At 38.3% G+C, this 25,193-nt stretch overlaps 1 protein-coding gene and 1 long non-coding RNA gene across 3 annotated transcripts in view; one reads left to right on the top strand and one right to left on the bottom strand.

The window, feature by feature from the left end:
• ASTN2 (astrotactin 2) overlaps positions 1-25,193 on the bottom strand; it is a 1,158,830-nt gene that overhangs the window by 499,034 nt on the left and 634,603 nt on the right. For both annotated transcript variants that reach the window (XM_069073820.1, XM_069073821.1), the window contains 2 exons: positions 23,570-23,736; positions 9,039-9,227 (listed from right to left, as the gene is read on the bottom strand). In XM_069073820.1, the coding sequence (XP_068929921.1) occupies positions 9,039-9,227; positions 23,570-23,736 (356 nt within the window). The remainder of the gene's footprint in view (positions 1-9,038; positions 9,228-23,569; positions 23,737-25,193) is intronic.
• The window catches only part of LOC138150402 (uncharacterized), a 113,407-nt gene that overhangs the window by 85,767 nt on the left and 2,447 nt on the right, over positions 1-25,193 (top strand). The window lies entirely within an intron of this gene.

Here is a 25,193-nt window from a genome sequence, read left to right as displayed (position 1 = left end):
TAATCAGCATTTGCAGGCTGTAGACTGGTATGCTCTGTAGCCAAGTGGTTGTGTTACCTTGGTCAAGTCATTTAATCTTTTAGGGGCCTTAGTGTTCTTTGTAAAATGAAAGAGGCCATTCTGGTCTATGCTCTGACATTTCAAACAGCCCTAACATCATAGTCCTTTTTGGTTAAAATATTCTGTGTTCAAATATCCCAAAACCCCTTCTATGGTTAAAAGTGGGTATCTGCCCAGGTGACCTTGGGGAACTCACTAAACTTCTCTGGGTGTAGGCATCTTCCTCTATTAAAGGAAGAGATCAGACTAAATGGTCTTGAATGTCCTTTCTAGCTCTCAATCCTACGATTCTGTAGTAATCATATCATTCTAAAATGATAAGGAGTTTTCTAATTTTAACTGTCTAGGATTCTAAGTTAAATCCCACAAAATGAAAAAAAAAAAGTCCAAGTTTGACACTGTTAGGAGAAAAGTGAAAGACAGAAGGCCCAAAGGTCTGTGTTAGCTTCCAACAAGGCTTGGTCCCCAACTTTTGCTTCTTCTTCTCTTTCTCACTCTCTTCACTCTGCTGTAGCTTTTTCTTTTGCCTTCCATCTCCTGGCATTCTCAACCCCCTGCTGGTATTTCCTCTCTGGAAGGAAAGCAGCCTCAAGGAACTGTTCTGTTCTAGATGGTTCTATATCCTAAGTCTCACTAGAGCAAAGAGGAAAACGTGCTGGGTGGACCTAAAAGAATGGCCAGGAGCAATTCATAAGAGGAGGAATATGTGGTTTGTGGCCAAGTGCATCTCGCAGATGGACCCCTATGGTTTTTCTTCTTGCTTGTCTGCTTTCTTTGTTTACGCACTGCTGATAGAGAGAAGGCTTGTTTCTTAGGCCAATGGCTATAGAATGGGGAGGTAGAAACTTGGTTCTGCCATTTATTCCCTATATTGCCCATCCGCAAGCATTTATTAAGTGTTTACTATGTGTCAGGCACGGTAATAAGTGCCAAAGATACAATGAAATGGCAACACAGTCCTCAAGCATAGAGGACTTTCCATATTATTCCTCGTGCTCAGTAGCTAAGTAGCGTGACCAGAATTCAAACTCGGGTCATCCAGGTGGCACAGTGAATAGAGGCCTAGTCTTGGAATTGGGAAGATCTGAGCATAAAGCCTACTTCAATGTTTTCTAGCTGCATGATCCTGTGAAAGTTACTTAACATCTCTCAGCCTCAATTTTGTCACCTGTGAAAACAGAGATAATACCACCATCAACGTCCCAGGGTTGCTGTGTGGATCAAGTAAGATAATATTTGTCAAGTACTTTACAAGCATTAAAGGGCGATGTAAATGCAAACTATTATTGTTAACAGTGCCTCTAGGTTTAACGTTGTTTCCACTACATTGTGCTTATATTTACATATATGATGTTTGATATTTGTAAAGCACTGAATAGTTATGGAATATCTGACAGATATAACCTCATTTGATTCTTTTGACAAACTTGGGAGGTATGCTGTATATGTATTATTATCCCAATCTTAAAGGTGAAGAAACTGAAGTCATGTGTTTCTGGGATCTCTTAAAGATCAGAAAGTCAGAGAAAGGACAGGGCTGGGCCTTAGCCTATGTCTCTTGACTCCAGGTCTATAGTTCTTTGCATTATAACACACTATGTAAAGGAATACCACCCAAGGGGCTTGCCGGGGAATGAGCTAGAAATATCCCTAGAGAAAGTAAGATTGGCCTCCTGAAGTCCAGACAGACTTCTCTGATTCACATATGGGATGTGATGGTCCAGAGACTCTAGGTTAGAACATGCAACTATAGAAAATGAGGAGCCCTAAAGGTTGAATAGCAAGTACATAACTGTCAAGGCTGCTATGATGCTGATGAAAGGAATAATGGTGACATTCTAGTTTTGTTTTGTTTATGGTAGAGTGATAAAGGGGAACTTTAGTCATAATAATTGTAGCTGACATTCATACAACATTTTAATATTTGTAAAGTTCCTCATCTATATTACTTTATTTGACTCTGTGAAGAATTTTTTTAGGGTGACCAGATTTGTGATTCAGTGGTGTAGGGCACTTCCAATGAGGAAAACAAACAAATAAATTCCTTCTATCAATGATTATCAGAATCTGTTCTGCAACTCGTGGTCTTAGAGAATAGTTGGGGCACTGAGAGGATGAGTGGCATGGCCACTGTCAGAGGTAGCACTTGAGCCCAGGTCTTCTGAATCGTTCGCTAGGCCTCTATCCCCTACATCATGTTACTATAGGGAAGTGCTACAGGTAACAATTTCCCCGTTTAACAGATGATACTCCATATGTGGATCTGTACAGAAATAAGATTTCAGATATAGTATAAACCAATCTGTGGGAGCTTGATAACAAGGTGGTTTTAAAAAATGTATTTAAATTCTTCTTGCCTTTGAGAAACATTATCTTGAAAGTATCAGGAATTTTAAGAAAAGCAGACAGGATATTTAAGAATTAGTTTCCAGGCTGTAAATCAGGAAGGGACGCTTCACTAGGTACTACCTGGGATTTCAGGCTCCTAGGCCTTCTCTAGGATGCCTATCTGATCCTTTCATGCTCCTGGGGTCATCTGACCATGAAGCTTTTTCTCCTCTAGACTCTGAGATGACCTTCCATGTCTTCTTGAGCACCCAGTTTAGTGCCTTCCTTGCAGTCAGCTGGTGTTTAAGATATACTGAGTGACTCCGTTTCAGTTTCCTAGAGGTCAGGTCATACAGGAGAAAGTCCAATGAGATTTGGTGGCTGAAGACAGAAGGTCAAATCCCAGGTCCTGCACCTGTTACCTGAAGTGACAAGCAAGTCATTTTTCCTCTGTGAACCTCAGTTTTATCACCCATTAAAATAGGGATGAAAAAATGTATACTGCCTCCTGTTGAGAGTGGTTGTGAGTAATGAATTTCATAAACCACAGAGCATTGTAGAGGTAGGAGCCATTATTATTCTAGTCCTGGACATGTACTAGCTAAATGGGGAGTCAAGGTGTTACTAAGATCCCCAGTATTTTTCTTTTCAATTAGGCACAATCTTACACAGAGGAAAGCCAGGGAAGATCATTAAAAAACAAACAAACAACAGTGTGATATTTAACTACATGGGTCCAGCATAGCCCATTTTGTCATTTTTTTTCTTGGCAGGAAAGAGTCAGGAACAGAGACATAAAATTGGACTAAACCATAATACTTAGTATTTACTAGTCTGTTAAGTATTAGCCTAAAACCCCAGACCATGGCTGAGGAATTTTTGTACCATAAGTAAGGTGAGAAAAATTTTGCCCTGTTGTGCATGTATATCTACTCAAGGCTTTGAATATTCACTTTGATACAGGCACCTTGATTTTTGACAAAATCAGTCCCTATATACCATAAAGAATGATATTTTCTTCCATTAAGTTATGTGCCTTTAAAAATACATAATATAAAAAGTTTTATTCTAATAAATCTTTTTGTTTTCCTCTATGTATTGTACCCAAGGCAATGACCCACTGTCTACCCCTACTTGCAGGTCTGCCCAGAATGAAATATTTTACTTAAGAGAAGGGGCTAGGATGAGGGTACAGTGTTCCAATAGAGGAAGCATTGCTCTAAGATGGAGTTCCAAATCATCACAAACATGGAAAGAGACTGCAATGACTGTCTACTTCCCATTGGAGAACTAAAAATAGTGGAACCAAGTCAGTCTCAGTGGCCATTTGGTAAACTCTGACTCAGTATCCTCAGCATGTGTGATGTGGGTGAGTGAACATTGCAAAAATAAGGCTGGCTTTCCTTGACTTAAAAAGATGGAGACCTTATGCCACATTCAGAGGGGGATTTTGGTGCCAAACCTAGAATTTCTATTGCATATCTAAAACAGTGTTTTCTACATGGTAATGTATGCACTGGAAATAAGAGCAGATTGAAAGTTGCCTTTCGAGTAAAGCATCCCCCACTGTGTAGGTCATTCCTGAAATTGAAAATATGGTGGAAAGGGAAATACACTAGATTTGGAGTCAGGGTTCACATTGCAGCTCTCTCTTACCAGCCATATGACTGTGGGCAAGTCTCTTAACCTCTCTAAATCTCAGTTCCCTCATCTGTAAAATCAGGAGGCTCAACTAGATAGTCTCTAAAGTATCTTCCAGTTCTGACACCCTATTATCATTGCACTATTCTATGACAAGGTTTTCTATTTCTAGTATGACTTTTCCACAGCCTATCTTTGGTCCAGGCTCAACCCACACTCTTAAGCAGTCTCATTCCTCTGTTATTTCTGAGGTTTGTTTGTCAGCTTTCTTCTTTGGCCTTTATTGCTCAATCCTAGAGTAGCTCAGAGTGGGAGTTTCTTTAATATCGATGACTGAGGACAAGAAGGGACTTTAAGATCTATCTAATTCGGTATTCATACTTTTAACAGATGAAGAAACCGAGGTCTAGAAACAACAAAGGATTTGCTTGATGTCCTGTGAGTCGTAACTGTTAAAGGCTGAATCGGAATCCAGGTCCTTTGCCTGCAGATACTGCTCACTCCATTGCTCACTCACTGGGTTTTTGGTTTTCCTTATTATCCAAGGCCAAGGTCAAGATTTTCAGATACAGCTGAAGGAAGATGGCCAGTTGGAAGCAGAGAGGGAGAAGCAAGAGTAAAAGAGAGATTTTTAAACATTTCTTAACCACAAAGGAAACCTTGCCAAACCCCACTTTACTCAAAAGCCAAGTGAAAGAGAAGCATGAATCTGACCTATTGCACATCATTTGGAAGGGCGAATGACCCTGAAGGGGATTTTAAGTGCCATATTCTGGGACAGGAGAGGGAAGAAAAGCCTTAGAACTACATCTTTCTCAAGCTTTAGAAGCCTCTAAAGCAACACTTCCTTTTAAAGATCATTACTTTTTCCCCACCCCCAAAGTCCTATGAATTGGGAGAAAACCATATTTCCCCAAATCATTTCTCTTATTAACTTGAGGAAAGCCAGAGATGAGATTTCTGCAATCAAAGGTCCTTATTCTAGGGTCCATGGGCCTTATTTTTTAAAAATTGATATCCTTATTTCAGTATAATTAGTTTCCTTTTAATTCTATGCATTTTGCTTTATGTGTTTAAACATAATTCTGAGAAGGGATCCATAGGCTTCAAAGGGGTCTATGAATCACAAAAATGACAAGAAGCACTGGACTAGAGCCAGGACCTGAAGAAACAGATGAGAAGTCTAAATAAGGATGTGATAAGCAGTCTAGTGGATCAAACTTTATCCTTGTAGCTGAATAATAACATTGAATTTTCTACTTTGTGATACTTGACAGAATCATAGAATAATATTACATCTTTAAGATGGTTCTGAATGAGAAACCAATGGAATTCTCAGGCACCACTGCAAGGTAACAGAGCAAGGGATTTGGTGGTGGGGGCAGAGGCAGGGGCCCTTAAGTCACATGGATCAATATCATAGGCATCCATGTTGAGGACCGGATTTTATCCTGGGTAACCAAGTTGTTAGGCAGACTCAAATAGCTTACCCATTTATTTCACTTAATGGATGCTTACCACCCAAGTTCTATTATAAGAGGAAATCTAATACAGTAGATACAGAACCTTTCCAAGTTACTTTGGGGCAGAAAAAGGTATTACAAAGGGGGAAAATAGCTATAATATTTATGTATCACTTCAGAGTGGACAACAAGCTTTTCATTCAACATCCAAGAAGTAGTAGTGCTATTTTCCCATTTGACAGAAGAAAATGAGAAGACCAGAGAAGTGAAATGTCTTGAATGAGGATCCATAGGGAGAAAGTACTAAAGCCAAGACTAGAATGCAGGCCTTTTTTTTTTTTTACCCAAGTTTGGTGTTATCTCCACACCAGTATTTCCCTTTTGCATCTAGCTACCTGGAAAGAAGCATATAAGGGTATCAAAGAGATTTTATTTTACATGCCTCTGAGGGAAATCAATACAACTACTCCTAATAACTAGCATTTATATCATACCTTTAGTCTTGCAAAGCATTTTACATATATCATTTCACTTGATCTATTATCCCCATTTTACAGATGAAGGAATAGAGATTGAGAGTTGTTAAGCAGCTTGCCTAGATTCATAAATGACTACAGCAAGATTCAAATTCAAGACTTATTGACTCCAAGTCCAGTATTCTATTCACTTTGCCATCTTGTTAATAACAGGAATTTATGTATTTACTTTGTACGAGACACAGTGCCAGACATTTACAAAGGAAAAATGAAAACAAATCTCTACCCTTAAAAAGCTCATGTTTTCTGAGGGGAAACATGTACACACATAAGTGAATATTAAATATGATATACAAAATAAATACAACATAATCCCCCCCTATAGGAAGACATACACTAGCAGCTTGGGGAGTGGGGTGGTGGATTTGTATAATCAAGAAGGGCCTTATATAGAAGATAATACGCAAACTGCACATTCAAGGAAACTTGAGATTCTAAGGGGCTGGAGTGAGAAGGAAGTATGTCCCAGACATGTGAGACCTGAGCTTAATTTTGAGACCACGCCAACAGTCCTGAGGAAAGTGAAATACATGGCAATCTAATGCATACCAACCAAATACAGATCTCCAAATCTTTTCCCTTGAATTACTGGATTGGACCTTGAATTCTCTTTTCTCACTTATTCTAATACTCACATTAAAGTAATAATATGTGGAGTGGTTAGAAAGGGACAATCTGGACTCTTCCAAGAGCCACTTCCAGTCAATTAACAAATGTCTCTATCCCAAAGGCAGAAGTAGGGGGAAATATATAAAGCTACTTAAATGCTCTCTTTGCTTCAATTCCCAAAGTCCTAGTTGCCTGGGGCTTACTGACAGGGGCAGAGATGTGGTGGATTGAGGACTGGGACTTCAGCTTATAAAGCAATGATAAGCTGCACCTCTGCCAAAGAGCTTTCTGAGTAAGGAGACCAAATCTCTGGGCTACTGTGTGTGACAGGAAATGGGGCTATTTTGTGAGCTGAACCAGAAAGAGAGTATTATTAAGTTTAACCCCTTTCAAGCAGGGCTTTGTCTCTGAGAGGATAAGGCTGGTTATGCATGGGGGACAGATAATGCTAATAAGGACCATCAGGGATATTTTTTTATTCAGGGCATTTACCAAAATCCAAGGCCAGGAAAATTACTAGAAAATGAGCCACAAGACAGAGATGGACAGTACAAAGCCTGCTGGCCTCTACAGGAGGTTCATCTTGCAAATGATCATTGGTAGAACATGGGCAAGATGAAAATGGTCATTAAATGCTGACATGCCTGCTGCTTCCAGGATGGTGTCCCTAAGAGCTCTAAGGAAACATGAAATGTGTAAAGCATCTTATGATGCCTGCCTCCTCAGCATAAACCAGGGCAATATCATAGCTAATAACTGAAACTTTCTTGCTGTTTGAATGGAAGGGGATGGGAGAGGGGATCCTTTACTGCACTTGGCTCCAGAAGTTGGCTCAGAAGGATTGATAGTAGGCTTGAGGAAGTTATTTTCAATTCTGAATAGGATACAATATCTTGAATTAAAACTGTCCTGAATGAATCATGTGGTCTGGATCAAGAAGGCAGATTTCTGTTCATTAATGGGAGGAAGACCTCTATCCCACACACATGCCCCTAATATAAACCTAACTCCTACCTTGGAAAAGAAAAACAATGAACCTTTAAGGATGGCAGAACTTAGACTTTATCCTTGGGGAAGGAGCTGAGGGGCAACTTTAAGCGACATGATTAGTGGCATATCATTTGAACAGTAATAGTAGATAGATATTCAAAGCAGATCAGCTGGTGTCATCCCCCTTGACCTTACTTTTTATTTTCTTCCCTTCAAATTGCCATCCCTCTTCTTTTCTCTTCTAGTTGGTCAAGAGGGTGCCTATCCACATCCACCTCTTTTCTGACTATTTTCTCTTCTGTAGAATATAATTATCGGCAACCTTTTCCTTTCTTTTTCTCTCTTTTCCTTCATTGCTGCTAGGAACTTGGAAGTTTGCATGACCTCATTTCAAGGTATGCCCAACTGGGAACATGAGAAACAATCCATTGTCACCCTCTCTTCAGGAATAATTGTGTCATATTTTTAGGATTATTGTTAGGGATTCTATTTTCATTATATTTGAGTAATTTTTTTAATAGATGTGCATGTTTATACTGAGCAAGGAATTTCCCCAGATGGTCCATGTGCTCAATAGCTTCCAATTTATATTGAGTTTATGTGGTTGTTATTGAGCTAATAATTTCCCCTATAGTCTGTGTGCTTCATCGTCTCCATTAAATACCTCTTTCTTCTTGAGCAAAATTGTGTCATTATTTTACAGCACTGAACTTTCAGGCATCCTAATGACTGATGCCTAGATCTAGAGAATACTGACCCCAAGCAGATTTGAGGCTCGAGCAGGCTTGATAATATGAAGGAAGCAGGGAATGACCCTCCCTGAATCTTCTCATCTTTTGCAGGCTTGTTAACAAGCAGTGCTTGAGATCATAGGCCTCTAGATTTGCAAAAGAAAAATTAGGACCCAAAACAGCTCAAAGTGAAGCTCTTCACAAAGAGAAGCCAATAAAATAAGAGAGCAGCTTTTCCCCAGTATTGGCAGTACCTGAAAACATCATAGGTTTAGACTTAGAAGGGGCTTTAGAAATCATCTAGTCTGGCCCTATTATATTGCCAACAGAGAAACTGAGGCCTAGGGCAGGGACATGACTTGCCAAAAGTCACATAGGTACTGAGCAGAAGAGTTGAGATTGAAACCTGCATCCTTTGACTACAAAGCTGGTTCTTTCCACTAAAGAAATTATATACATGCTACCATGTACTTAGATGCCCGAGTTAGGATATAGAAAACCATAAATAGAAGCAGAAACATGAAGAAACAGGAGAGAAATTTCAGTGTGTTCAGTTAATATGTTCAATGGTGCCTAATATTAACGTTCTACTCCCTTCCTTTTGCCTTGTATTTAAACTGAATAACTCAGACACAACCCTTATTTATATCAACGGGGAATAGACAAGGTCTAACTCATACCTGAAAGTCATCTGGAAGACTTGGCCCTGGTTGACATGCTGGCTCCTATTGTTGTAACCATGCAACATCTCCCCAAAGAGAGTGTCGTTGAACTTGGAATCAGGCTTGAGGCACTTGGGGCCCTCACAGACATCCGATAGCATGAGGCAGGATTTACCATCTGGAGCCAGTTTATACTCTTCCACACAGCTAGGAAATGACAGATGAGATAATTAGACTCATACCCCAGCAAACTGTGAGGTGTAATGGAAAGAATGATGAACTGGTACTTAGGAGATCTGTGCTTTAGTCCTGACTCGGTCACTAGGTGTATGAATTTGGGAAAATCATTTCCCTTCTCTGGGCATCAGTTTCCCATGTTAATAAAAGAGTTTGATTGGATGATCTCTAAGGTCTCTTGCAACTTTACCAGTTTATGATTCTATATTGTAATAGTTAATTTCATTATTTTAAAAATGTGTCTTACTTTTATTTACCACATTTGTTTTCTTCCTTTTTTTTTGCTTTTTGGAGGGCAATTGGGGTTAAGTGACTTGCCCAAGGTCACAATAACATTTGTTTTCATATTTCATTCAGTTCTAAAGATATCTCTTCCCCTCTTTTATCCACTTAGTCAACTCTTATAACAAAGGTAAAAAAAAATAAATTTGAAAATAGTCAAGCAAAAACTCAGTAACATATCAACTCTATCTAATTGTATATGAAATATTCCACATCGAGGTCCCTCTACCTTTCCAAGAAATGGAAGGATGTACATTTTCTTAATTCTGATCCAGGGTGAAGCATAATCATAATCACAAAGTGACTAGTTTTATTTTTTTCTTCTGCTATTTAAATTATCATAGCATTCTGTATAAGTTTTGATGGTTCTACTTACTTTACTCTGTCTCAGATCATGTAAGTCTTAAACCATGTTTTTTTAAATAAATTCATATTCATAATTTCTTATAGCTCAGTAATATTTCATTACAGTCACTTATCACAATTTGTTTAGCCATTGGATAATCTATAGGATCTGCTATACTTTTCCCCATTTCTTTGCTATCATATAAAGAAATGCTATGAATATTTTGGTGTATTTAGGACTCTTATTTTTGTCTCTGATCTCCTTTGGTTATATGCCTTGAAATAAGATTTCTGGGTCAAAGGATAGCAATGGTTTAGTCATTTTTCTAAAAAGCATAATTCTAAATTGCTTTCCAGCATAGTTGGACCAATTCATAGCTTCATCAACAGTGCATTAGCATGTCTGCTCTTTTTTCAGTCTCAACCACATTGATTATTTGCATCTATTGTCATCATTGCCAACTTTCTGGGTGTGAGGTAAAATCTCAGAGTTGTATTTCTTATTATTAGTTATTTGGAGCAATCTTTCACAAGGTTGTTAATAATTTGCAATTTTTTGAGAACCGTTTCTAACAGTCTTTTTTTAGGATCCTGTCTAGCTCTAATATTCAATATTTTAAGGTTCCTTTCAGTTTGAAAACATTTTGACCAAAAAACTCTCCTATATTCATTCATTTTGTGCTTAGGCATGATAAAAGCAAAATCTAGAGAAATAACTATCACTGGTCTGAGAGAAGCCCAATACTTTTCAAGTAATTCCTTAAACTAATAATAATAATAATTCATTTATATAGTGAATTTTGCATTTGCAAAGCTCTTCACACATATTATCTCATTGAAGTCTTACAACAGCCCTGCAAATTGAATATTACAGATAATATCCTTTTTTTAATGAAGGTAAACTGAGGCTCAGTATATTCAAGTGACATGACAGTGTTTATGTAACTTTAAAATACCAGAGGGAGGATTTAATCCAGAAGTCCCTGACTCCAATTCCATGATCTATTAATACATGATGTTCTCTTACTTAGTGGGACATAAATCCTATGCATAATTCTTAGGGCACAGAGACATCTCTCAAACATCCTGTTAATATATTAATCAGCAGTTAAATGAAGCGCTTACAACATTTGGGGGAAGTTCAAGAATACTGACATACTTAATTATATAACACCTTCTTTAAACCGTTTTTTTTTTCCATGAACATACAGACCCAAAAAAAAGCAATGAATTGGAGGGCAATTACCAAGTAGTTTCTCAAGACCAAGTATATTTCCAAAGTAGCTGTCTACCACGTCTGAAAACTGTAGCAGAAACTAAACTTTAATCATCCTTGTAACAGCAGGGATGGTCCCTTCAGCACTGTGGACAGCTCTTAGCACATTGCTTTCATTGAAGTCAGAAGCTGGAAATACAAATCGACACACTGCAGCAATGGCTGTCCTGAACCTCTAATCACCCAATCCTGATAGTCAATAATCACCCCTAGAAAATGTCCTCTTGGCAGGGTTATATTGTTACAGTTAGCAAGCTGCACGAAATAGCAATATTTAGAGCAGATAGTGGGGAAGCAAGGAGGACAATAGACCTTCATGGGATCACAGATTTTGGAGCTAGAAGGGGCCTTAGATCTCTCACTTTATAGATGAGGAAACTGAAGCCCGTAATGATTAGAGGATTTTCCCAAGGTCACACAAGAAGTAAGTGGCAGAGGTAGATTTGGAATCTAAGTCCTCTGACTCCAAATCCATTGTTCTTTCCACTGTACAATGCTGACTCTCCTTCACTGATTTTATTTTAAGCTGTGTATCTTACGGTAGGGGGAGGGAAATCAACTAGTGACAACATTTATTTTCTATATGGAAAGCTGTACACAAAACATTGTAGAGGAAATGAAGATAACACATTTATCATCATAATCATTCACAATCCTATGCTACTTTAAGGTTTCAAAAAAAAAAGCCCTGCAAAAGTAGGTAGTGCATATATTATTTTCCTTATTTTTAGATGAGGAAACTGAGGCACACAGTGATGAAGCTACTTTTCCAGGACCACAACTAGTAAATGTTAGATAGAAAATTCTAGCTAAAATATTTTGGCACTAAGTTTAATTCTCCTTGTGTTATACTATGCTGGTCCTGAGAAGCCAGTAGTCTAAATTCTTTTCAGGTGCAAGGCTTACTGGGTATTTTACCCCTCATCTTTTCTCTACTATCCCTTCAGTTTGACAGTTCATGATGAAGCTAGGATCCTGTTCAGGATTGTTTTCTGTGTCACATTTGACTTGGGGTAAGTTGGGGGAATAAAGCCCCAAATTCTTCATACTATATGAGGCTCTGAACTCACTTCTTACATCTCGATCATCTCTGTAGCAAGCAATAAAATGTTATAGAGCAGGGGATGGTGTGTCAGATAAGCTGGCAAGGCCATCCCCAGGGGAGCCATGTATGACTGAAGCAGAGAATTTCCTTTTCTTTGAGTATCTGAGTCTGCCAGCCTCTGATGAATGAGCCTCCTGGATTCTTGGAGGAACATGCTTCTTCACTGCCAAGTCAGCAATGCTTTGTCCTTAAAAACCAAAGGGCAATTACAAACAACTGTGACTGTACCCCCAGAAACAAGGCCTTGTATGCTAGAGGGTTTCTTTTGGGAAATGCCTAAAAATAGCTACGTCCTTTTTAAATACAGCACCTCAGTTTCCTTATTAAGGACTGGGTGGTATAAAATGCCTATCCAAAGTATAATGAACTCATTATACTTGAAGTTCAGAGGACCTATGTTCAAAAAACAGCTCTTATACTAAATATATGACATTGAACAATTCACTTCATCTCTTTAAAGCTCAGTGTAATAAAAGAATACCAGTACTACCACAGAGATGTTGTGAAGAAATCACATCTAAACTGAAATGCACTATAAAATGGCAATTATTATCACATTAATAATTCAAAAATCTATGACTATCAATATGGATACATTTTCTACCAATGGAGATATCAACCACTCATTGCCTTAGCAAATGCTCTTTCTAAACTGGTGTGTGTGTGTATGTATGTGTGTACAAAATGTGGTATCCAATTTTATGATAATGACTTTTCCACACAGTATTTTTCCTCATATAAGAGAGAACCTATCCATTACTGGTTCAGCACTCAAAGCTTTTAATCTTGCTAAGCCTATAGATTTAGAATTGTAAAGGACCTGAGAGGTCATTTAGTCTAACCCTCTTAGCAATGAAGAAACTGAAACTGAGAAATGTTAAGTGACTTACCCAAAGTCACACAGGTAATATGTAGCAAAGCTAGCATTTGAACCCAGCTTCCTCAATTCTAAACCAACCACTATAAAAATTAGTCAGAAAAAATGAATTTAAGTGTCATCTGCATTATTTACTAGCTGAAATGACTTATTAGCATTACCTAGTTGGGATAAGTCACTTCATTTCTGTTACATTCAGTTTCCTCATCTACAAAATGGCATACACTGTAATAACCTCCATCTTTCCTGCTTTTCAGGGCTATTGCAATAATCAAATGAGGTAATGAATGTTAAAACACTGAGAACTTTAAAATGGCACCCAATATCAAGTTATCATCACCTTCATTTATCCTCTCATTTTCATCCATTCATTTGTTCCTTTAATACATGTATATTACTCCTATCACCCCCACCACTCTTGTCTAGCATTGTCAGGTTCCTAAACCTAGCTAATACAGTAGGAAGAGAAGATGTGTTAATTTCAGATGTAATCTTTATGTTCCTCGCCAATTAAGCAAACTATATCCTATCAATTTTGAATCATAGCACCCTTTCTAGGTATAATTCTCTAAATATCTTTCTCCTTTAGGTGCTTGATAGTGATGATGATGATGATAAAACGACAACAACAAACAAGTAGCATTTACATAGCACTTACTGTTTGCCAGGCACTGCGCTGTGCTAAGCTTTTTGTACAAATTACTTCATTTAATTCTCCCAACTACCCCGGGAGGTATGTACTATTATCATTGCCCATTTATAGATACCAAAATTGAGGCAGACAGAGGTTAAGTTCCTTGTCCAGAGTCTTCCTGATTCTAGGCCCAGAATTCTATCTACTGGGTTGCCTAGCTGCTCAGAGGGCATTTTAGGAGGGAGATGAGAAAGGCAGGAGAGGATAATGACCCCTTGGGACACACATGTGCCAACACCATTTGATTTTTGCATCATTGCATCATGTGTTTTACCAGGACTGAGCTGTAATAGAGTCTGGATAGAAGTGTCGTATAGAGAAACAAAGCATTATATTTAGTGTCCAAATTCCAGGGTCACACAGCTAGAAAGTGCCTGAGGCTAGATTTGAACTCAGGTCTTGCTGAGTACAGGTCTGGTGCTCTCTCCACTAGCTGTCAGAAAGACCTGAGTTCAAATCTAGCCTCAGGCACTTTCTAGCTGTGTGACCTTGGGCAAGTCATTTAACCCAGTTGATCTTATCTGTGGTTTCCTACTGTAGTTTCCTGATCTGTAAAATGAACTGGTGAAGGAAATGGCAGACCACTCCAGTATCTTTGCCAAGAAAACCCCAAATGGGTTCACTGCGAGTCAGACATGACTCAACAACAACAAAAAATTTTTATGTATCTTCTTATGGACCATTTCACTTTTGTCTTTATATTCTCAGCTCCTAACACAGTACATGATATGTAGGTGATTAATAGATGCTTATTAATTGATTAAATCATATGATGTTATGATCTCTTAGTCATCACTTTCCCTTTCTTAGAGCTCAAAGGAAGACTCAGGGATAGATAAAGTATTCAGCTACCTGCAGTGTAATGAGAAGCCCAGTAAAGGACACTTTTGATATAACTTTTTTTTCCCTTAATGCACAGATTTGAAATATCAAAGAATCAGATTATAAGGCCACATGCTTTTAAGGATAAATGTTCCTACTCTTCATAGAATATTGGAATTAATTTTATTCTAAACCATATTGCATGTGTTAGTAATGCACAGAAGAGCACAATTCTACAACCTTGCCTTGACAGTGAGAACACTTTGCCTTGGCTCTGCCTTTGATTAGTGATGTCGAGAAATTTGATCCCCAGACACTTGATCACCAAAGACCTCAGGTTTTTGTCTCTGGCTTACAGGTGAATTTGGGATTCATAGGATCATTGGATTTAGAAGAAATGCCCATGTAATCTAGGTCAGGAGTTCTTAATGTTTTTGTGTCATAGACCCCTTTTGCAGTCTGCTGAATCTCTGGACCCTTCTCAGTCATTTTAAATGCATAAAATACAATATATAGCATTACAAAGAAAACCAATCATTTAATTTATCAAAACATTTTTTTAAATAACCAAGCTAACAAACCCCAGGTTAAAAACCTCTGATTTTAAAGTAACCCCTGTGTTTTACAGAAAAGAACACTGAAGTCCAAAGAGGTGACATGATTTATCCAAGGTCACCTGACTCCAAATCTATATATTTTCCTATAAAACATTCCTGCCTCCTAAAAAGATTCCCATCTGTGAGCTTGTTTTCTGACCCTGAGCTTCCTTCCTAGTTCCCTCTCCATCTCTCGTAATAGAATCTACTCTTTGCCAAGACCTTTAGTGGTGTCATTAGCCTCAGGTATCAAGGACAAATAAAAAGCATATATTTGTTTGAGCTCTGTTATACTAACATGAGCAGCTTTCTCCCTCCAGCCACCCTGGGGCACAGAATGGTTTATTTGAAGTTCTGTTTGGTTTTTTTGGTTTTATTTTTTTCTTTTAATTTTATTTTTGTACCATGCCACATAATTATACAGCTTCTTTGGAACATTTTGTCGTCTGGGAGATTTTCTTCAGAAAGTCTAAAGAGCGTAGGCATGTAGGAACTTGGCCAAGATCTGCACAGAGCTATATTTATACATATGCAAAGAGGAATAAATAAATTAAGTAAGCAAGCAGATACAAAATAGGAATTTTCTCCCAAGGCATGGACTTAGTTGCCTTCACTTCTCTCTTCTTATGGGACAGGAAGGTCTTTTATAGATGTGATTTCACCTTTAAGTTCACTTAGAAAAACCAAAGGCCTAGCAAGATCTGACAATCAACTGTAAATCAGCCAATTAATCCCAAAATATTTATTAAGTATATTCTGTGTGCAGAACATTGAGATAGGTGTGAAGAGGGAGGCAAAGTTTAACTTTGACCTTGTCCTTGTCCTCAAAAAACTCATAGTCTAATACATATGCTAGAAAAATCCCGGGCCAACTAAGATTTTTAAGGTTATTTGGAGATATAATATAAAGACATCCAGGCTTGGAGTTAGAAGGGATAGATTTGAGTCTAGGACCTACCCCATAATATCAATAAGCACTTATAAATTGTCTACCCTGTACTAGGCACTGTGCAAATCACTAAGGATGCAAACAAAGGCAAAAACAGGGTCTGCCCTCAAGGAATTTATCCTAAAGGGGAAGAAAACATGCAATGAAATCAACTATATGCAAACAAAATATTTCTCCCTCCCTCTCTCCCTACCTCCCCCCACCTCATAAATTAAAGATAATTACAGGTAATCTATCCAACAGAGAAGTCATGAGTATTACTAGCAGTCACTAATTAGTTGTGGGACAGGGAAGGCACTTGGCCTCTCTGAAATTCCCTTTTCAACCCCTATAACAGGAATACTTGCACTGCCTATATCAGAAGTTAGCTACAAGGACCAAATGGTCCTTGTATGAAGTTCTTTGAAACCTAAAAGTGCTATATTAAAGAGAATTATAATGCAGTGTGGTACAGTAGAAAGAACCATGGGCTAGAAGTTATCCAATCCAGGCTGTGGCTCTCTGAGTGGCCATTGCCAATTTGAGGTTGTTGGCTCTGACTTCAGCTAATTCTGACTTCTTCAAGTGGGAGATCATTCTTCTGTCCTCTCACTGTCTCTCTGACTTAACAAAACCAAATCTTCTGAGGCAAATGTCTCATAGGCATCTCCAAATGGGGCTCACTGTTTTGATGAAAGAGTTTATCTCAAGTGCAAGTAATGTTCCATTGCTAATAGACCTCTTTCAGAGCCTTATATTATTAATGCTAGTTTTGAAGGGTTCTTAATTTTTCATTCTTTGCATTCCTCGGAAAGGGCTAATTGGCTCCTGTATTTACAGATATGCCAAGACAGAAATGGGCCTTCCTGCACAAGGGCTGAAACATACAGATAAGCTTTCTTACCTACAGAGCAGGATCTGCTCCCTCCACCCCCTTCCACCCTCATTGACTATAGTATATGTATATATGTGTATATACATATATGTGTGCACACACATTTTTTTTTTTACTCAATACACTCAAACTGTTTTAGCATGTGGTTTGAAGGGCCATCTGAGGTAAAGCCCAACTAAGGTAGAGTGACTAAGCCTTGTTTTAGGGCACTCAAATTTGAACAGTTCTAGCAATATAGGAAAGAAAAAAACATCCCTGAGCTTACTTAGTACCTAATTAGAAGGTATAGTTAGTTAAAACAAGATGCTAACAGATGGCTTGTAGCTCATATGCTTCACATGCTGACTGTCTCCCTGGACCCACCATGGCTTTTTGGGCAGTAGCTAGAGAGGGTTAGGTAGACTGAGATCTCTAACCCATATTCAGTTGACACTGTCTTAAAAACTGATGTAAAGGCATATTCTGTGCTACTTTTCTGAGCCATGATTTCTGTTTGCCAAATCACTAGTTAAAATTCTGATCTGGACCGTGGTATATATAGTGAAATTACTATATGACAAAAAAGAAGAAGATCTGTCTTTGAGTCCTGGCTCTGCTACATACTCAGTGACCTTGGGCAAGTAACTTCCTTCCTTGATACCTCAGTTTACTTATCTGTAAAGCTAAGCCACCAGCCTGGGAAATCTTAAGTTCCTATTTAGGGATATGATATGATATTATCATTCATAGATGGGAACATCTGCGGAAGCCTACTCAGTGCCACTGAACAACAAAGAGGGTTTTATAAAGCACTGGAAAACACAAAAATTCTTTTGTATTCAGGCTTGCAGAACTGTGCCTATGCATAATTTACATACCTCTGCCCTGCAGTCACTTAAGTTGAAGAAGGACTGCCATAAATTTAGGTCTGCATATGGTAATTTATTTCTTATTTATTTTGCTGATTGACTGCTAGGGGCCCAAGATCTCCCCAAGCTACAGCTAGAGTTCCTGTATGGAAGGAGTTCAGGTGTGGTAGAAGTAGGAAAGAAAAAAAAACTATAGGAGTTAGAGTCAGAAGACTGTGGTTGATTCCTAAATAATAATAATCATAGTTAACATTTATGTAATACTTATTATATGCCAGGCACTGTAATAAGAGCTTTGCAATTATTATTTCAATTGATCTTTACAACATCCTTGGGAGGTAGGTGCTAGCATTATTATTATTGTTATTATTATTCCTTTTTTACAGATGAGGAAACTGAGGCAAAGAGAGGTCAAGTGACTTGCCCAGTGTCACACAGCTAGTAATAATGTCTGAGGTTGAATTTGAACTCGGATCTTCCTGGCTCCAGGCCCAGTGTCCTATCCCTTGAACCATCTCTCTGCTTTGCTAGGCCCCCTTACTACCTTCCACATACCTAGGGGTATGTGATCATAGGCAAATGACTTTACCTGCCTCAGTTTTCCCCTTTTTAAAATGGGCACAATGATATTTGACATTTAATAATAATAACAAACCATTAAGAATAACATTAATAATAGCAGCTAACACTTATATAGTACTTTAAGGTTTGCAAAATGCTCTCTAATATACTATTTGAGCTTCATAACAACCCTGGGAAGTAAGGGCTTCATAATCCCAATTTTACAGATGAGGAAACTTAAACTAAGAGAGGCTATGTGCCTTGGCCAAGTTTGCACAGCTAGTAAGTGTCTGAGACTGTATTTGAATGTAGGTCTTTCTGAATGCAGTTCCAGTGCTCTATCTACTGCTACCTAGAAGACGTATTGCTTGAATTTGGGAAATTACATCGCATTTTTAATGTATTCTTTTATACAAAGATCCATTTTCGAATGTAAATATACTCCCAGTGATGCTTATGGTTGGGAATCTGGGAAATAAAATCTCTGGGGAATCAAAGTCACAGGTGGGCAGAAGGGCAATGGAGACTTGCATGATGAGTCCACATAGGATGAAGTCTATTTCTGAGGATGTGCCTTTATGCACAAGAAAGGCTTAAGGAATATCACTGAGCACATATGATCAGCAAAGGAGATATAGAAGTTATATGGCAAGAGGGACAGATAATATATGGAGAGCCTAAGTGATCCATTGGTACTTGTGAAATGTAGAGACTCAGAGGAAGGCTTCCAGCATTCTGATTACTGCAGATTCTTTGGGGGTGAGGATCTCTAGAACATGTATAAGAATTGCATGGGATGATAAGGCATGCATGGATTAGGACCTGCATCAATGGAAGGAATGCCAACATTGATGAGATCATTATTATATTATATAACTAATAATTAGATGAAGGAAGAAAAGAGGATTAGGAAGGAGGAATGTACAGCAAAATGTCCATTACACTGAGTGTGGGGGAAAGAATGAGCCATTCTGGTTAATTTAATTTCCTGTGTCACTGATAATGAGTCCCCACATCCCTTCTGTTTTAACCCCTATGGATGAAAATTACTTTTGCATATTTTAGGTTGCTTAACCTACTGGGTCTCCCTCTGTATTTCTTTTCTTTTGTAAAATAAGAAGGTTATGCTAACTGTCCCCTGAGATCGCTTCCTAATTTAGAACCATAATCCTATTATCTCATTTTCTTGTTATAATAAGTAATAAGAATAAAGTCCCTCTCGTTTGTAAAGTGCTTTACAATTTAAGAAATATTTCATATACTTTGTCACATTTGATCCTCACAATAATCCTGGGAAGTAAGGAGGGTAAACATCCCCATTTTTCAGATAGAGATTCCAAGGTTAACTGACATTAAATGACTTATTAACATTCCCACAATTTACTAAATTGTAGATTTGTGAATAAAGCTCAGGTCTTTGGACTACAGTTCCAGCCTTCCTTCTACTACACCACCTAGCCCAGTAGGGCCAAAGAACCATCACTGAATCTGCTGCCTGAGTATCCTGCAGGGACATAGTGTAATCATTGTGCACATTAATGACAACTGCCTAGGACTACAGATGAAGATGGAGAGGATTCAAGAGACCAGGAAGAATGTGTGCTGAGTTCAGGACACACTTTGATAAAAATCTGCCTTTAAATCTCTGATGTTCCCTTGATTCATCCCCTTCTTTAAATTACTTTGACAGCACCATAATTCAGATCCTCATCACCTCTCCCCTGGAAATTATAATAAATTCAGAGTTGGATTCCCTTTGTCCAGTCTTTACTTATTCATCTGATCCTTTGCACTCCTGCCCAAATCATCTTCCTAGTTATAAACCTGTCACTTCCCAGCTCAAGAACTGTATTTGGTTCTCTATTGCCCATAGGAGAAAATGCAGACTCACTGCCTTAGGAATAGTAATAGCTAGCATTTACAAAGTGACTTAAAGTTGGCAAAGGGTTTTTCCCTTTCTTGTGTGTGTGTGTGTGTGTGTGTGTGTGCATTTTAGGTGCTTTCATTATTTCCATTTTATGGATTTTATAGTTAAGTGACTTGCCCAGGATCACACTACTTGTAAGTATCTGAAGCACCTTTGACCTAACATTTTCTTGACTCAAGACCACCACTCTATCCAATGTATTGCCCGGTTGCCCAAGGTACCTAACAAGCTAGACTAGCATTTAAGGTCTTCCACAATATAGTTCTAATCTACCCTTTCCTCCTTTTATTCCCCAAGGTCATCCTCTTTACATATTTTATATTCAAGAAAAGTGAAGCTATGCAATGGTCCCTAATCTCACTCTGTCCTCTTCTGCTTCTCTCATTAGACTACTAGGGTGGGGAACCTTCAGCCTTGAGGCTAGGTCCTCAGGTGAGGCCCTTTGACTGATTCCAGACTTCACAGAACAAATCTCCTTAATAAAAGGATCTGTTTGGTAAAACTCAGACTCAGTCAAAAGGTTGCACCTGAGAACCGAGAAGAGCACATCTGGCCTTGAGGCGACAGGTTCCTCACCCCTGGTCACTATACCATGCCTTCCCAACCCAAGTGTGTCTCCTTTTGAATTAGAACGCCTTCTCTTCTATCAAAGATAAACTTAGGTGAGAGAAAGTCACATGTAATATATGCGGAGTTTAATTTCTGCCTCAGACATTAACTTGTGTGATAATAAACAAATTACTTAACTTCAGTTTTCTCATCTATAAAATCTAAATAATATTATTTATACTATCTACCTGATAGGGTTGTTATAAAAAAAATACAATGTAATTCTCTCTCTCTCTCTTTTTTTTTTTTTTTTTTTGGAGAGGGGAAGGCAAGGCAATTGGGGTTAAGTGACTTGCCCAAGCTAGCAAGTATCAAGTGTCTGAGTTCGGAGTTGAACTGAAGTCCTCCTGACTCCAGGGCTGGGGCTCTATTCACTGTGCTACCCAGCTGCCCTAATGTAATTCTTTTTTTTTTTTAAGCAGTCAGGGTTAAGTAACTTGCTCGAGGTTACATGGCCAGTTATTTCTGGGTGTGCTGCTAAGTATCTGAGCCCGGATTTGATCCCCAGGTCATCCCGACACTGGGGCTGGTGCTCTTACTCGCTGAGCCACCTGGCCACCCCTAAGCAATTGGGGTTAAGTAACTTGTTCAAGGTTACAGGGCCAGGTGTTTCTGGGTGGGTGCTAAGTGTCTGAGCCCGGATTCGATCCCCAGGTCATCCCGACACTGGAGTCGGTGCTCTTACTCGCTGTGCTACCTGGCTGCCCCAATGTAATTCTTAAAACACTACAAAAATAAATTGTTATTATTGGTGATGTTCTCCTCAGAAATTATACATACCCCCCACCCCAGCTAGATAGCTAGAAGCAATCTCTTCCCTCATTTTTCTTTCCATTCTGTCACACCTTTACTATGCATTTAATGTTTTTGAGCCTTATATACTCTTTATTTCTGTGTATGTGCCTCTTCCTTACTATGCTATACACTCCTTGGCATGATAAAGCATAGAGGCAGAGAGTCTCTTAAAGATACATTTAATCTAGCCCCCTAGTTCATCCCTCTTGAGCTCTCCAAATGTTAGTGCCCTCTGCTTTCAAACTCTGTCCTCAGAACTCTGTAAATAGCTTCCATTTACTTATCCGTGTCCATATTGTTTCTCTTCAGTGGAAGGCAATGAGGGGAGGGTCTGTTTCATTTCAGGCTTCATATCCCCATCACAGTGCTTGGAACATGACATGCACTTAAAAACTTCTTTAATTGAATTGAATAATAGTAAGACTAACTTCACACAAGATATAAGTGGTACAGCTGAATTTGGACTGAAATCTTATGACTTATCATAGTATAGTAGCAAGAACAATGGCTCTGGAACGAGAATACCTGAATTCTAGTTCAATTCCGATTATCATTTTCTTCGTGATTTGGGGAAATCTCATGACCTCCCTAGCTTCAGTTTCCTCATCTGTAAAATGAAGAACTTAAATAGCTGACTTTTAAGGTGCCTTCAGACTCTAGAGCCATGATCCTATGGACCTGTCCATGAATGTTAAAGCTCTTTCAAATCTGTTGTTATTCAGTTGTTTCAGTTATGTCTGACTCTTCATGACCCCATTGGGTTTTCCTGGCGAAGATACTGAAGTGGTTTGCCATTCCCTTCTCCAGTTCATTTTACAGATGAGGAACCCGAGGCAAATAGGGTTAAATGACTTTCCCAGGGTCATACAGCTAGGTTAGTAGCTGAGGTCACATTTGAACTCAGGTCTTCCTGACTCCAGGACCAGCAGTTTATTCACTGTGCCATCTAGCTGCCCTTCTTTCAAATTAGGCCAGTTCTACTGCCTTACAGGCAAATACTTGCATTTTTATCTTTGTATCCTAGTATCTATAACATTTAATAAATTTAATTTAATAAACAATCGTTAAACTGAATTGAATTATTTTAAGATTTGCTACTTTGGTCTAAAGGTCCAATGAAGGGGGAAAAACTTAGCTAAATAAATGTCCTAAGTAATTGTGTTTCTGCTAGTCATTTAAAAAAAATGAAAATCATCCCCCTTTGTAAGTCACATCGTTTCAATATAACAAGTATTCATAAAGACCCTACTGTGTGTTAGATTTTGTAGAATGTATAGGGGACACAAGGACAATGTAGGAAGGCAGATGTACTAACAAATGTTATAAGAAAAGGATTCCTATAATAGCATTTGAGTGGAGCTTTGAAGGGAGCTATGTATTCTAATCAATAGAAATGAGGAGAGAGCATTTCAGGAATGTGATACAGCCTGTTCAAAGGTAAAGGAGTGGAAGATGGGATGTCATGTATAAGGAACATCTTCTAGGCCAACATGGTTGGAAAACAGAGTATAAGGAAAAATAACGTGAACTCTATCTAGACAAATCAGTTGGATTAAAGAGTGAAGGACTTTAGAAGACAATTAGAGGAGTTTTTATTTTATCCTAAAGGCAACAGGAGTCACTAAAGTTTTTTGAATAAGGGAGTAACTTGATCAGAACTGTGCTCTAAGATTATAAATTTGACAGCTGTGCATAAAATAGATTATCTTGTAGCAATAATGGAGATTGCTGCCTCTTGGCAAAAACACTCACCCGCAAAACATGAAGATGGTGCTGGAAGAGGCATCATAGGGCAGAGGGAGCGTCTGCTGCAGACATAGCTGTTCACAACCCCCATTGAAACCATCTGAACAATCAATCCCTTTGGAATAGTCATAGCAGCCAGTACCATCTTTCATTGGTTTCAGCTCTTCTGGGCACTGCAAGAAGAAAGCAGAATTCTGGAGACTGGGGACATAAAAGGGTATCCTTCATAACTTCATTGAGTATTACAAATAGGAGAAGCCAAAAAGCACAGAGTATTAGTATATAAACTGCAGATTTAGAAGGAACCTTAGAAAAGAAAACACTGTAACACAATAGTATCAGAATTTCTCATATCTTCAGGATGCAGAACATTAAAGTTAGGAGAAACTTTAGATATCACCTAATCAGTCACCCAATCAACTGATCAAACCAGCATATATTAAGCACCTATTATGTGCCAGGAACTACTAGGGATAAAATGACAAAAATGAAACAGTCCCTGCCGTCAAACATCTTACATTCTAGTGAGGGAGACAGTTTGTATATAAAAAAAGCATATACAAAATAAATGCAAGGTAATTTTTTGAACACAAGGCACTAGGTACAGGATGGAAAAAAGAAAAGCTTCACATTTCTTGAAAAGAATTTTGAAGACACAAGGGATTTAAAGGGTCAGAGTTTAGGTGGATGTGTATTACAAGCAAGTGGGACAATTAATACAAATTAATGGAGATGTGGGATGCATCATTTTAAATGAGGAAACAGGTCTAGAGACAAGAAATGACCTGTCCAAATTAACACATTTATTAAGTGGTAAATTCAGCACACAATTCATTCTTTGCTCTGGAAGGACAGTCTTGTATGAACTGCCTTCTACAACCTGGAAAATGAAAGGGGGAGGGGGAGGCCCAGAACCTACTTATTCCTAGATGAAAGTGTAAAAAAAATCAAAGGATATAGTGAAGCAACAAGAGCATGTCAAATTCGCATTTTTGGGATACTTGGCTCATCCATCCTCTTACAGCAAGTCACCCCTTTCACATGCATAGGGCATGAGGAATGAAAAATGCACTGTTTTAAATGTGAAGAAATTATCTTTATTACAAATGCCAAGTATGCATGCTAAGCAATTAAAGAAACATCATTCAATTCAAATCCTGTCTCCTCCATGAAGCCTTCCCTGACCACCATGACTGACAGTGACTTTTCCCACTTCAGTACTTCCATAGCTCATGCTTTCTAAGACATAAGCCATTCACTGGGATCTTTGCATTAACTATCTAAATGGTTAGTTTTTTTAAGGGTATATGATTTGTCTTCCCACCTATAGTACGTTATGTTGGGGTAGATACTATGCTTCATAGTAGACACAATTTAAATATCTGTTGATGCTGAGAGAGAGGGATAAAAGAAAAAAATAGACCCCAACAGACCATTCTGCTCCAAGAAATTGAATAACAGAAGATTTTTAAATATGCAAAAGCAAAAAAATCTTAAAATATCTCAAAGGCCATGATGAGGATGATTAAATTAAAAGGCGAAACTTAAAGTTTAAAGTCATAAGAAGGTAGATTTTTTTGTTCAATATAAATAATTCCCATGAATCATAGCTATCCATCAGTGAATTGGA

This window comes from Petaurus breviceps, unplaced genomic scaffold (assembly GCF_028583685.1).
Source record: "Petaurus breviceps papuanus isolate PSGF00001 unplaced genomic scaffold, PetGlider_PUasm1.0 90879, whole genome shotgun sequence".
Taxonomy (NCBI): Eukaryota; Metazoa; Chordata; class Mammalia; order Diprotodontia; family Petauridae; genus Petaurus; species Petaurus breviceps.
Note: the sequence above shows the minus strand (reverse complement) of the source record. Positions and strands in the feature narration are given on the sequence as shown.